General features: G+C 42.4%; 1 protein-coding gene across 3 annotated transcripts in view; it reads right to left on the bottom strand.

Annotated features, from left to right (window-relative positions):
• Positions 1 to 15,183, bottom strand: part of DUSP16 (dual specificity phosphatase 16) — a gene marked incomplete at its 3' end in the record, with an annotated part of 68,712 nt that overhangs the window by 18,390 nt on the left and 35,139 nt on the right. For all 3 annotated transcript variants that reach the window (XM_082068655.1, XM_082068657.1, XM_082068656.1), the window contains exons 3-4: positions 12,426 to 13,028; positions 11,180 to 11,318 (exon numbers count right to left, since the gene is read on the bottom strand). In XM_082068655.1, the coding sequence (XP_081924781.1) occupies positions 11,180 to 11,318; positions 12,426 to 12,656 (370 nt within the window). In that variant the 5' untranslated portion in view covers positions 12,657 to 13,028. The remainder of the gene's footprint in view (positions 1 to 11,179; positions 11,319 to 12,425; positions 13,029 to 15,183) is intronic.

Genomic DNA, 15,183 nt, shown 5'->3' with positions numbered 1-15,183 from the left:
CTATCATCTAATATATTTTCCACCATGAAAGCAAAAGATATGAAAGTAACACTAGTAAACTGTGATGTTCAGCCGGTTGTCCTTCAAGTTTCTGAGATTAAAAAAAAATCTATTAGTTAAATTCTGCTCTAATTTTAGATGATCCATCAGAAGACTGCAAAGTTCTTTAACTGCCCCAAGGTAAATCAGCTCTTGCTTAGGTAGTGTGTTAAAATGAGCAGCCTAGTGAAACAACTGCTGTTTTAACCAAGGGACAAGCATCCCCCAGCTGCAGCACGTTACAGCAGTACTGTACTGGCTTCCAGCGCTGACTTGTTCTGCGCCCTTCTTGTGGCTACGACTCACACAAGAGCTTCTATGAAAACACGTTAAGGTGCCAAAAGCTGTCACTGGTTTTGCAGCCCGAGCCCTTGTGTGCACGGCAGACAACCCGACAGCTCCGAGGCCTCCACAGCACAGCCGGCCTTTCTCGCTTACAGTCCTCCACAACCATTAGCAGAAATTTGGCAAGACCCAGTAACCTACTCAGTTGCCCCATTGCCATGGTTCTGCAAAGCAGTGGCGATGGACTTGCCTTTGATTAAGACACCACTTCCTAACTATGGCTATGGTGGTAAAGGCATGATCGTTAAAGGAATCTTGGTATCAGAACTTTTGGCTCTCTCCTCAGCCAACAAAACAGGGCCAAACCCAGAAGGGATGAAAAAGTTTTAGCAAGCTTCCACAGTAAGAGTTACTCTTCCTTACAGATTAATTGCATAAATCCTTGTATAACTAAAACTCCCAACTACCTTCAACAGCTGCAGGAAGAGGAGAGGCAAGAAGATGTGATCAGGCAGCAACAAGTGATACCCAGAGAAATACTGACTGGGGAAGAGGTACCTTTCATTAATGGAATGGAATTCATCCAGATCCTTATGACTACTTAGCTTAACTACCACCAGAGACAAACCCTAAATTACTACAGAGGAATAACTAGTGAGAACCAGAAGCATTTACATCAGCTCATCTCTATTTAACATGGAAAAAGACTGGGAGCACTGCACCGTGCTGCCATTTGCAGGGACAGTAGCTCTGTAAAGCAACCACAGAGGTTTGCAAACAAAAGGCCAGTTAAGCCCTAAGCTCTTGATTTGAACACTTAACACAGAGCTGTGAAGTGCACGTAACATTTTACGGGTTTTGCCCAGTGCTCAAGAAAACCATTCCAGTTAAATGACACCATAACAGGACATAAAACTGGACAGTGCGGGAAATGGTAGATGTATCCTATGTGCATTCCATGTTACGGTGGTTTCTCTTCATCCTTCCTTCCGATCTATTTCCTTCAAATGGCTCTAATCACTCAGAGATGCAACCAACCAAAATTAGAAAAGACTATTTCACAGGAAACATACTAATTCTGAAGTAAAAACTAAAAGTTTTATAGAAGGCCAAGTGCTTGTGAGACTGATTTGGCATGAGAAAGGGCAAAAAGCTTAAGCTGAAACACCAATCTACTAAAAATTCAGTTTTCAAAATGCAAGCGTTCTTCATTCACATCAACACATCCCTTCTGCACACCAACACAGGTTACTCAGCTTTGGCTTCAAGATACCATGGCTGGTCCAGTGACATTTCATCTTTTATTGAGCAGATCAACATCTGCATCTACCCTGCACAACTCCACCAGCCCAGCACCCCCTTCGCTCTCCTGCCCTCCACCTCCCCCAAATACTTTTCTGCAGGGTGCTGGAAAGAGAGGAGAATGACATTTTCCTCACCTACCAACTTTCAAGGTTCACCTTGAGCATCTCACCAATGCTTACATGACATACGACAGCAACCGGGCTGTTGGCTGGTTGGAATTAGTAAATGTTATGTTGGTCAAACAGGCCTGCTTTGGTGACATCTCCCCCATCCACACATTTAATAAGCCTTTCCTTTGCGTGCATGTTGAATATAGCACAGATGCTCCCTCATACACTCATCCTATGTCTCAACTTGTACATGCACTCAATTCTATGTCTCTAACACGCAGAAAAATCAATCATGAGGCAATACTAATATCTCTTCAAAGCTGCTTTTAAAATTAGTGTTGAAACAGCCAATTGTGTTATTCTTTACCATCCTCAAGTGTTTGCAGAGATCTGCTCCAGCAGTTTTATCCTTAATCATCTAGAGAGAGCTGCTGTTGCTAATTAGGCAAGTGCCTACTGACGATGCGCAGGAAGGAACACAGACTGACTGCCCTTCAGAGAGGAGGCGGATTAAGCTCGGATGTGAAATTAAAGTGCAACAGCTGATGTGCCCACAACTCTGCAGTGAAGGGGAAACATGAAAACAAGGGACCTTCCTGTTAGGTACAACTTGCTTTTTCTATATAACTTCCCAAGCATGGAGACAACTCCTACAAAGACAAGAGCTCCGTGTACATACAAATTCTTCCAGTATAAAACTTCACCAACAAGCTTACAGCGCATTTGTTCTGGGAGGATTTCTTACTACTTCTTTGTGAAAGTAATCAGGAAACGTAACTTGGAATGAAGGAAAAGATGAGAAAATAGGTGTTCCCATCACTTCATGTTTCCTAGAAGCTTGTCAGCTAAAGCTTGGCAGAGAACACCAGGAATTGCTTTTCATGCACAAAGCCTGGCAGCAAAGCCAAGACGGATGGGAGAAGAGGCTGAGCTAGAGAGGAGGTTGGTGAGCAAGATGAAGGTACCATGCTGCTCCCCCAAATAATGAGTCCGATCCTAAGGACCAGAAGAGCAGCTTTCCATTTTCACACTGAGCCAACATGCTTTGCAAAAGTTTTTTAACCAAGTAATTCGGGGGGCTGTAGAAACTGAAGACTCCCACCTGCCGCTGGTGCCCACCTCGTGGTGGATCCTCAGGCAGCTCTTGCAGCCTGAGCTCCACAGGGCCCTTCTTGCATCGCTGGGGCCCATACTGCACCTCTGTGTGGTCACACCAGCAAATCCACAACCCGCTCAGCCCAACCTGAAACTGCTTTTCAGTGGGAGACATTAATTTGAGGTTCTGCACTGTACCTGTGCTCATTTCCATAGGGCTTACAAGAACTTTTATTTTTTTTTTTTTCATTTAATTACTTCTTTTGTTGAACCTTATCGAAGCTGACCAACAAGCTTGCAGGTGACAGCAGAAAGACAGACAACGTGGCAGCTCCTATGAGCTTGGCTTCCCTAAAACTTCAGGCTACGAAAAGCCATGAAGCATTTTATACGACACCCCGCAGACCCAGCTGGCCCTGCAGCTCTGCGTGCTTCACACAGGATGCACAGAACCATCCCGTCTTGTGCTCCCAATGGAGAAATAAGAGACAGTGAATGTGTCTGGTTTTCACAAGCCGTGGAGTCTCCTGGAAAAGCCCAAGGGTAATGCACTGTGGTAAGAGAGCAAACTTTGGCGCTTCTCTCAAGTGCCACTCAAACCAGATGCTTCTCCTTCCACCCTGCTCCCCGACCCCCAGTTTTGGATTCTGACCACTCAGAAAACACCAAAGAGAGAAATTAGCTTTCTTCAATGAATTACTGGAAACGGACCAGGAGCAACTTCCCTCCTTTTCCCACAATACCTAATTGTAGGCCAGATCGTCAGCGTTAACTCAGCGTCGAACCAAATTATTTTAAAGCAGGGAGTGGAAAAGGTCTGAGACCCAAGTGATAAGTCAAAAAAACAACGACAACTTGCATGTACTAGGAAAGGATTGCAAGAAGGAGACGTTGAAACTTGTGGATTTAGCCAAAGATTCCACCACCTTTGTTAAATCCAGAATTTGCATCTTCATTAACGGCACAAATTATTTCTAAGTTTTATATAACCATATGCTAATACATTTTATATTTGTATCCCTTTATAAAGGAAAAGAAGAATAAAAAATGAGCAAAATTTGCAACTGCCTTTACAACATAATATTTAGACTTTATAATTTTAAGTAAGCCTTACCAAACTTCTGTACTCAAAGGTATGCAGTGGGGTACATTCATGTTTAGCTTTTTTTTCTCTCTTCTCCTAATAACAATGTTGAATTTGTTACTGTAAATACTGATTAGCACCAGGCACATACTGTAATATTACTGAAAACTATGCTAAAAAAAAAAATAAAATTTAAACAGTACTAGAGCAAAGTCAAAATATACAAAACACTAACTTCACCATTTACTTTGCTTCCAGTTGGAACAGAGGCTCTTAATGCTGTGACTTAACAGCACTTTCACAGTCACATTCCCATCGAACATTAAAATGTTTATCTAAAAGCTGCAGTATAGATTTTTCCCTTGCCACAAAGAAGGAAAGTTGTAAACTTTCTGACTCGAAAGTTTTATGAATCTACCGTGTTTCCACTCTGTTTGAACGAGCTGCAGACTTCCATGGGCCGTGACAATTCCCGCGTTCCGGCTCGGCTCCGCGGGGACGCTTGCCATTTTCCATCACACCAGCCCCATGCAGAGCGCTGACACCCCCTTCCCCATCCCCTCTCATCAGCCACGGGGGGGCCTTCCACCGGATCTGAGGTCTCACAGTTTGGGAAAGCTGAGGGTGTTTTTATTACGGCGGCGTTCAGAAAGTGGTCCCGTTAGGGCCAGGTGTTTTACAAGCACAGTAGCAAGGGAAGTTCCTTGCCCCGGAGGGTTTCTGCCTTTGGTAAGACAAGGTTAATAGGCAGGTTAAGCAAACAAGGCTCTTTGGGGGCAAGAATGGGGTCAGATCCCCCCTCCCACCCAAGTGGCATATGGAAAAGTCAGACTAACGACAAGTAAAGAAAGCATATTGGACACTCATGCTTGCCCTTTCCACCCTTAAAGAAAGAAAGAAAAAAAAAAGATACTCTGGTTGTAACTTCAGTCAATTAAATTTCATGAGGATCCAGAGGTATCCAAAACAAAAGCAAACTTAACAAGTTATTCTTGGGTTTGAGAAACGTTATGAGAGCTCCACGCTAGTCAAACTTTGCTCTCTCAAAAGACAGCAAGTGGATACACATATGAAAGTAATAAACCCTACTCCAATTCTTCAAGTGCTTAAAACAATCATGACACTAAACGAAAACACTCAGAACTGCATTTTAAGTAGAAAAGGGTGGCAGGATATTCACAGGGACCAGCTGCGTCTAAAGGTACTGGTCTCGTTAAAAGTTGATGGAGAGAGAGACTCCAAAGAGTCCTCTCTTGCTCTCCTCTCCTCCCCACCAACACTGGCCATATTCCATGGGCTATGGGACCACTTAGGGAATGCTGCCCTCCCTCTGCAAGACACTCACCTCTTCCATTAGAGCCTTGCTTCCAATGGCATCAACCACAGCAACAGAAAAGCTGGCACCACTGTGCAACCATCCTTCCTTCTCTAAACACTGGCAAGACATTTAACAGCTCATTCTTGCTCTAATTATTTGAACTCACAGGTAACTCAATTATTTTAATCTATGACCTCCGTTTGAAGGTGTGCTCTTCTCCTTGAGGCACTCTGCAAAGACTGACTTACAAGGAATGCCCAGAACTTCAGTCGGCCACAACCAGAAGTTGCTAATATCCAAATTCATATGTTAAAAGATGTCATGGTGTTAGACAGGAATTTATCAGATGGCACAACCCACAGCTACCTCATATTACAGAATCATAGAATACTTCGGGTTGGAAGGAACCTTCAAAGTTCATCTAGTCCAGCTCCCCTGCAATGAGCAGGGACATCTTCAACCAGATCAGGTTGCTCAGAGCCCTGTCCAGCCTGGCCTGGAATGTCTCCAGGGATGGGGCATCTACCACCTCTCTGGGCAACCTGGCCCAGCGTTTCATCACCCTCAGTGTAAAATATTTCTTTGTCCTGTCTAGCCTGAATCTCCCCTCCTTTAGCTTAAAAACATCACTCCTTGTGCTGTCACAACAGGCCCTGCTAAAACATCTGTCCCCATCTTTCTTATAGGCCCCTTTTAAGTACTGAAAGGCCGCAATAAGGTCTCCCTGGAGCCTTCTCTTCTCCAGGCTGAACAACCCCAACTCTCTCAGCCTGTCCTCACAGCAGAGCTGTTCCAGCCCTCTGATCATCTTGGTGGCCTCCTCTGGCCCCTCTCCAACAGGTCGATGTCTTTTTTTCAGTCCATACTGGGTACCCTTCCACTTGGCATATGGGACGGCAGAAGAGGGGAAGAAAGCTCCATCTCGCAGCCCTAGTTGCTTCAAGAGACAGAAATGACCAGTTCTACCTGTAAGAGAATAGTCTTGAGATCTCCCCCTCCTCTACCACAAGGCACAGTTTTTCTGGTGACAAAGTGAGGAGAGCGCACTGGGTTTGTTTTGTTCTTTTTTCTTCATCCAGCTTAGGCAAGTAGAGACAACACAATGGTAAATGTACAGGCATTTTTGTACTAGGATTCCTTTAAGTGGACTTCCAATTTCAAATATTTTAAGGAAAATGCCAGCATAAACAAGAGTGTAGGAGAGTTCCTGCCTTGTTTCCTTCTCCTTGCATCCTCCATGCAAGTCTTCTTTTTCATACACATACTTGGTTAGGTGAGGGACAGGTAGGGGTAACAATGATTTGGCAAGTTTCCGCAAAAACATACTTTTTGCAACAGTCTCTGGGTAATCACTCACTCTTGTTTCCAGGACCTTTGTCCCATCTCACTGAACTCATTCTGTTTGCGGTTTCTGCTCACTCATCTTATGACTTCATTCGCTGTCCACTGCATGTATTCCCTGCATTCGTCACTTAATTGATAATTAATCATTTGTCTTTCTGGTTACCATGGTAGCTTTCTGCTCTGTAGAAGCTTATCAGACAGCTCCCGTGAAAGCAAAATCTGCTAAATCACATTACTGCTGACATTTTTCGCAAGCAGAAGGGTAGCAGAGATTAGTAGGCAATTCACCACTTGGGCCTCGATTACCCATCAGCATCACTTTTTTATGTAGTGACTGTACCCACAGTCCAACCCCAGTTTTGGGAGGGCCACATTCAGCTCCTCGGTGCTGTGCTCATTGGTGCTGCAAGTCAGACGCGGACTTCACACTGGGCACCAAGAAAATCTGTAATTCTGTAATAGTTATTCCCTGAATGATACAGATAACAGTGCAGAAAGTACAGAAGAACTTTATGGACCCCTTTTCAAGAGAGCTCTCATCTGACTTGAGCATGAAACCAGTCGTTCTTTCCCAGTAGTCTTGACTTCATCCACTGAAGAATGGCAGCATCTCTAACCATGAAGCAATGGAAAAGTGTACAACTTCCTAGACAGAACCCTGGTTACATCTACAGATCAGGTGGATGCTACTTAATGAGAGGCACAGTTCCAAAGGAATAGTGATATAGAGATCTACACCTCAGCATGGAGGCACTGGGGACTAAAACTCTACAGCCAATTCTAGAAGCTCACAAAAGGTTTCCTGTATATTTAACTCCTCTTTAGCCTGTACACTTCCTGCCCTAGTACTTTATGTAAGTTTTTCATATTGGTTGTTCTCAGTGGCACTAAATACCGAGGTCAGTCAAGTCTAAGTGGCAATTCAGCGGCTGACAGAAAAATACATCCTTCATGGTTTGCTGGTGAAATAGACTCTGGTCTTGCAGCACTAAGAAATCCTTCATGAGTTCAGTGAAACTGTTTCTATAGTCCTGCATTACTGTACTGTGAAGTTAAGCTAGTCCTTCTTGCACATTTAGCATTGCTCCACATCTGCCTGAGTACAAGAACTCTCCTTTTTGGTTTCAGTTCAGAGACGGTGCAGCATTTCTGTGTTAGGCCATTACAACTTCTAATGTCAGGTTGAAAATACAGAAAGGTAGGCGTTTCTGTTTTGGTTTTTTTTTTTCAGAAATCCTTCTGTTTAGCCTGAGCCTTCTGTACGAAATAAAATAAAGTGAAACCCACAAAATAAAAAGCTGTGCTTCATCTTCATCACAGGCAACATTCGAAAGGCAACCATCATGAAGACATCTGTGCTCGCATGAGTAAGAGTAACCCAGATTAAGAGTAGGGCAGGGCATACAGAACATTAATCATTTTCATTGGTATAGTAGAATAGAATTTAAGCAAGATTCTTGGCATTTACAGCCTTAATAATGCTAATTCATCAAGCAAGAATTGGTAGTCTCTCTCAACTGTTTCTGCAGGGCAAGCAGAAACATCATAAAAATACTGTAACTAGGAAAAGGACTCCATAAAAGTAAATCCAGTTCTCAAAATATGGGAAGAGAAGGAATCAAGTCACATCCCTGTGTCTAAATCTTGTTTAACTCAGCAGAGTAGGGGCAATGATGGGAGTGGGGTTAAGCCATCAGTACTCGCATTTCAGTATTTTGTGCACTGTTAAAAATTAAGAACCAAAACAAATATTTAAATTCCTGAGAATGTTCCCCACCAGATTATACATATTTTATGAGGTAGGATCAAGAGCTTAAATTAATTGGCAAGGATTTCTTTGAGGTCTTTACATTAGTTACTTCAATGAAAAACAACCTCCAGGGTAGAGCATACCTTTATGCACAACTTAAATTAAAAAAACCCTTACTGAGTTTTCAGTAATGGGGGGAGGCAGGAAGAACAGATGCAGGAATTTCAGATATTTGTTAATTGCTCCTTATTCTATCCCAACAAAAAATATTTTCCTACCCCAAAATGTTTATTTGAGATCACTATTTTAAATAAACCAGATTGAGTGGCACAGGGAAAACTCAAGTCCAAAGGTTTTTCTTTTTACACAGTGCACTGACCCCTTCTCTCATTATGGGCCATAAACATTTATGAGAGTTCGTCATCAGCTTGCTGAGACAACACATTTTATCTGGTTTCCTAGAGCCACATATCGATAACCACCAAGGAACTTTCTGTAAGACCGAATCTAGTACCTTCTCCCTCACCCCACAAGGTTTCTTGTGTGCGTGTGTTTGTTAGGTAGCTAGCTTTTTAATAGATGGACGAAAACAACAGGACTGTGAAAGGTATTTTTGCATGTAAGGATTAAAGGCAGAGCAAACTCTTTATAAGAGAAGGAACTGCTAGAGAGCTGAAGGAATAGGGCTGACATTAATTACGTTACTACGGATTGATCTTAGTTGAGTGTATTTCCTGAAATAAGCGCTTACCTGTAAACACTTTGCTTACATTTCCCTTTTGCTCTTATACTCCTCTACTGCTAGTTTTAAAGCCATCAGTTGTTTCTGCATTCGTAAATAACCCCATCACTAGCTATATAACCAAAAATAAGATTAAATTCTCAAACTTTGTGAAAAGAAATATATTTGACATACTAAAATATAAATCCTTCTTTCTGTGAGGAGGGTTTTAACACATTAGATTCCCTTTATCTCCGTTTAACACGCAAACTAATCCTTACCAGCTGCACGTGGCTAAATTCACCTCAGCTACCTAAAGTGCACTAATAACTTGCATGTGGTTTATGTTGCATTTTTCATCTTGAACAGACAACTACCACGAGCTAGAAATAATTTATATATAAACAAACCAAAGCAAAACCATTTCTCACAGTATCATTAAGATACAAGCAACTGATATTTGTCCAGACTACTCACTGGGGAGCTATGGAGCATTCCCTTCCTGGTACTGCCCATTCCTATAGGAGCCATTGGCAAGTCAGAGGATGGAGACACTCTGACCACCTCCTCCATGAGGTACAGCAGCAGAAAAAGAAGAATCAAAGCCCTGTCTCACACAACTGATCTACAGAGGGAGAGCAGAAGGAAGGGCAGATTTGCCATACTCTCCTCTGCTTGGCCTTATTAAGGATTCCCCCCCCCCAAACCCTCCCTGCCATGAGGTCTAATTCATAGTTATTAGACAGCTGTGTCTCCTTCCACCATGGAAATTAAGTTGTGAATAGTCTGTATTGCTGTACGGAGCTGTAATACGCTTCTGGTTATCAAAAAATCTCAGGACCGATGAGCAGAGTTTGGTATTCAAACAATAAAAAGATTTCTTAAGAGACATGAACTGCTTCTAGACTGGCCTATTTTTCAAACAACAGTTTTAAATTTAAGGCAGTAATAACCACATATTTCAGTGCTCTTACATTAAGTATTTACTGTGCCTGGACACCACACATTCACTTGGTGGCTCATATGGAAGAAGAATTACTTAATCTAACCCACAGGTGTAATTCTTACCAAGAGGGCAAAGAAAACAGAAGCACCAACCACAGCCAAAGCACAACCCTACTTCAGTTTTCTGTAAGTACAGTTCACATGAGCAGCAAATGCACCTGTTCGAATGCAGAAATTATTCATTTCCTCCACTTTCAAAATAGTTTGGGAAAAGTTATCTCAGTAACACTACCACCTCCCTATCGCTTTGATCTGAAGTCACTACAAACCTCAGTGAAACCTCCTTGCTAAGAGGAAGCATCTCTCCCGAGTTTTTTTCCTCATCATTATTCAGTCTCTGACTGTAGTTCCAACATTTCTCGGAGACTAAGTGTACACACTTCACGATCATTGATCGAGTCACTGCAATGGATTTCCTACGTGTCTTCCTTTTCCCCTCTTCTTTCAGCCCTGGATCTGCTTCGTGCCCCTCCTTACTCCTTCTTGTAAACACTGGGTCTACTGTTCCATGGCAAAAATAACACAAGCGCACATTAACACTAACAAATCCTGTATTATAAGGACTTGAATTTCTGTGGATGTTTTGACCTAGGATTAGGAAAAAAAAAAAGGGTGGGGGGCAGGCAGGAAAGGTGGGGGTGAGGAAGAAGACATAAATAGAATACTACCACTTAGGGAGCTAAGGAGTGTGTAATAAAGTCACACAAAATAATCTCCATTAACTCTGGAAAATAATTTCTATTATTCTATTGTAGTAATTACCAATTCAGCAAGGAAGAGAATTTCCTCCTAGCACATACAATACTTTAAGAGACCAGGGAAGCACAATCCTTTTACTATTTTTACCCTAAGGTAGCAGACACATGCATCTAAATGCCCTGCACTGATCAACTGCCATTTACATCGCACTAATCGTGTAATATATCCCCTGCAAGATGCAAATTTTAAGCAGTATATGTATAATGAGTGTCACTATATGCATGAATAACCACAGAAAACGCTGAGCTATAACTAAAGTTTATACCAGCACTGTTGCAAAATTGTGTATACATCCACTGTAACAATAGCATTTCCTTTCTTCTCCTTACTCAAGTGTGTTGGTTTTTTTCTTGGCACATCATACCTGAAAGCAGATACACAGAGCTGAAGTTCTTCTCCAGTTTGCCCAGGAGCACAGTAAGAAAGCAGTCGGATGAGAGAGAGGTCACATCTTTAGAGCTTTGGTCATACACCACCACTTCCTGCTTGCAGTCAATTTCAATCTGAAACACAAGTAATTCAGAATAAGATAGGAAGGAAGAAGATGATTAAAAGCACCACATTATCACCTGCATCAGGGCTCCCACATGCAACAGCCCACAGGGCTATGCAACAGTTCAGACATATAGATTTCTTATGCAGCCGTACACAAAACGTTTTTTATTTTACACTTAAATATGTCTAACCAGATTTAATTCATATGAGAGTTCATAAACTGATCATTTGCTCCAAGTTGAAGCATATTCTGTACATTTCTGCCATTAGGTAATTTTATGCTGCTCATAGAATGCAGCGTAATACCTTCAGCTAGGTTGGCTGGTTTGTTTGAAAACTAAGCTTTTTAAAAGAAAGTCTTACCTTAGCTTCTGCATCCGGATTTTTTTTTGGGTATAAACAATAGAAACCTTAAATCTAGCCATCTATACAAATTGATGTATAAATTATGCTTAGATAGTAATAATAATAATAGTAATAAAAGGCTTCAGTTTTTAACATGTCAAAACAAGAATGTAATGGATTACTTTTGTAACCAAAACATTTGAAAGAAGTACCAATGGATTAAAAAACAAACTGGAACACACATAGATACAACTTAAGTTTAAGCAGCTTAGCTATTTTGTTTAAGTACCAACACTATTAAATAAAAAATATATCAAATTACTAACATGAAAAATATTTTAAACAGCAAGTAGGAGCCAGGATTGACAGAGCTCCAGTTTCTTCACAAATTGTATGACCACTTGCTAAGCAATCCCTGCTGCCACAGACCCCAAAGAATCCTTCAAAGTTTAGATGGAGAATGTTTCCTGCCTTAATTACAGACATTTAAGGGACTGTGCTTTGCAAGACATACAAGAACCCTGAGAGCATTCTTTCCAAGTAATTTCTAAATCCCTCCCCATTACTCTGTCACTCAGGGCTACAAAGAATCGCAAAGATAAACTCAGTAGTAACCCATCGCCTCTTAGATCAGGTAAGAGCTCAGCAAAACTCAGTCCCCTAGTTTTGGGGTTTTTTTAATGAAATACCTAAAGAAAAATTATTACAAGTTGCTTTCCAGGCACTCCTTTAAACAAGTACGAGGAATAAAAGGGGAAAATGACCCTTACCTTGTGTTTTGCTGAATGCTGAATGAGCTCTGTAATCAAAACTTTGTCCTGCTGCAGCCTCCGCTTCATAAGCTTGGAGCAGTTGATGTTGATGGCGTCCAAGACGTGGGACGTATTGTATTCCACAAAGGGGCGGCTATCAATCAGCAGCAATTTTTCCGTACCACTCTCCAGCAAAGCCACCAACTTCTCGGCAACAATGAGTTGAGTCCTGATCATCTCATCGGCCATGACAACAATAAGGCCTCTTTTACCACCTCCCTCTCCAATTTGCTGCGATGATGTAATGGCTGTGTACTCAAAGGCTTAGCCACGCCATTGTACTAGAAGTGTATGAGGTCATGCTGGTAGTGACTGGCAAAGGAAAAGTTAAACCCATTTTCAGAAAGAGCTCTTCAAGCGAAATGTCCCCTCCTGCTTCCAGTGGATGTGCCGTTACAAAGGGTCCCCTTCCACAAAGCAGCCCCTCACATCTGATTCATCGGGAGATGACTATGGAGTAGCCATTTCACAATTCAAACAAAAGATGCTTTCTGGCTGCCGCCGCATTACATCATTCTTTACCTTTGCTCCCACCCATCAGCTTTACAGTGGACTAAGAGCCTGTAAAAAGGGGGGAAAAAAAAAAACAAACAACACACAAACATGAATCAGATGAGGTCTTGAAAGCCTGTAGAACAAAATATTCAACTTTGAGGCCAACTGCACAGTGGACTCTCCCATACAATAAATACACTCCCGAGAAGTTCCCCCCTCTGCTGTGTATGACGAACACCTAGAGAGAGTATTTGAAACTACAGTCTCTGAATCTATTCCAAGGATCCTGCCTGGACAATTATCTTGTATTTCAGGCAACGTACCCTGTCTTAATTGCAGACTTTTGTTGCCACTAGCTCTGCCTCTTCACAAGACTTTGTTAGAATATAATTAAGAGATACTGCCCTAAATCAGGGTATTCCTTTCAATAGCAAAAGTAATTAGATGTGTTTCAGCACACCACCACTTAGTAAGAAGTTGTAAAATTAGTTAAGGTACATTTTTAAAGTTTAATGCCTTGGAAAGTATTTCACAAACCAGCACTGCAAGTCAGGGAACTGAAACTGTACAAAAGAAAGGGCAAAACTTACATCCACCTCTCTCCTTTAAGAACATGGCTGAGGAGGAACCAGAAGAACAAGATGCTACATCAGGACACAAGCATTTTATTTGAATTAATCACCAGACACGCAACACAGGCTTTGTGAACACGCTATCGAAAGGTGAAGCAGTGTGTGCTGCCTCTGGTCCTTCTGGAGCAGGTGGGACAGCAGCGTGAGGCGTGTTACACTTTTCCACACATGCTAAATCATACCTGAAGAAAACTATACTTCTGTGAAATTAGATCCTGACAGCATCTGAACCACATCAGCCTAAATGGCAGCAGCAGCAGAGCAGTAAATAAACCATCCGAAATGTTTCACCATCTATTTGCATTACTGCCTCACAGCTGTCGGGTTTTTTTTTAAGATTCTCCCATAACACACGCAGATGGAACAAGTCCCTGTAGGACCAACTCTAAGAAAGGAGCCACCACAGGACTTTGCCCATAAGCTATTTAGCTGCACTTTAGTGTATATAGTGCTGCAGCTACAGATGCAACCGAAAACATGAGTCAACTTGCTTTGCTCCTGCGGTTCAATACTTGGTCTCTTAGTGCAATCATGGACTAGATGATCTCCAGCGGTCCCTTCCAACCCTAACCATTCTGTGATTCTGTGATATTTACAGTGACAGCCGTCTGTGTAAGGCTGCAAACAGCAGCTCCAGAGGGGACACAATCCACACATTTCAGCTGCCTTGGTGACGGACTCCAGCAAGAGGAGACAGCTGAGGATGGTGACTTCTTCAAACGGGGTGGCAAGCTCACAGGCTAGAGCCTGTACATGAAAGGACAAGCCTGACAGAGATCCTCAGCTCGTTCAGACTGTTCAGAAATGAGCAACCTAGGCTCAAATCGGTGCAGGGTAAAAGCCGGCTCAGCAAGAAACCACGTTTCCCCAGTTCGCGCGTCTCACATCATTGCATTCCTTTTTCCTGTTCGGGAAAGCGATTTTAGGTCAGCAAAACTACGCAACACCTTTTGCGCAAGGCAACACGCGCCTTCGAGTGAGTCCTACGTCAGGCCTGGCCCACGGCACCCAGCCTGGGACCCAAGCAGCCTTTCCACCTCTGCCTTCCGCTGGCTGGGAAAAAGCAATGTGAAGAAAATAAAAAGCCAAGTAACTGATAATCCTGAGGCAGTGGAACATTTGTAAACAGAATTAAGTTATGAGGATACGTTTTCCTGGATTCTTAATGCACAGAATCACAGAATCATTTTGGTTGGAAAAAACCCTCTAAGATCATCAAGTCCAACTCCTAACCCAACACTGGCACTAACTCATGCCCCTAAGAACCTCATCTCTGTGTCTGCTAAACCCTCCAGGGATGGTAACTCCACCACTGCCCTGGGCAGCCTGTTCCAAGGCCTGACAACCCTTCCCAGGAAGAAATTGTTCCCAACATCCAACCTGAACCTCTCCTGGTGCAACCTGATGATGCAGTGTCCTTTTTAGATGGATACCATGTCCCACCACAGACGCTCCTCACTTCCAACAGCCAAGTTACATATGGGGATGAAGATTTTATATACTAAAAAAAAGGCATCCTCAGTTTAACAGGTTCAGCTGCAAAACTTACATTTTACTGATGGTTTTGACTTTCTGCTTTAGTTTGAGAT

This window comes from Streptopelia decaocto, assembly GCF_964273445.1.
Source record: "Streptopelia decaocto genome assembly, chromosome: 1".
NCBI classification, from domain to species: domain Eukaryota; kingdom Metazoa; phylum Chordata; class Aves; order Columbiformes; family Columbidae; genus Streptopelia; species Streptopelia decaocto.
Note: the sequence above shows the minus strand (reverse complement) of the source record. Positions and strands in the feature narration are given on the sequence as shown.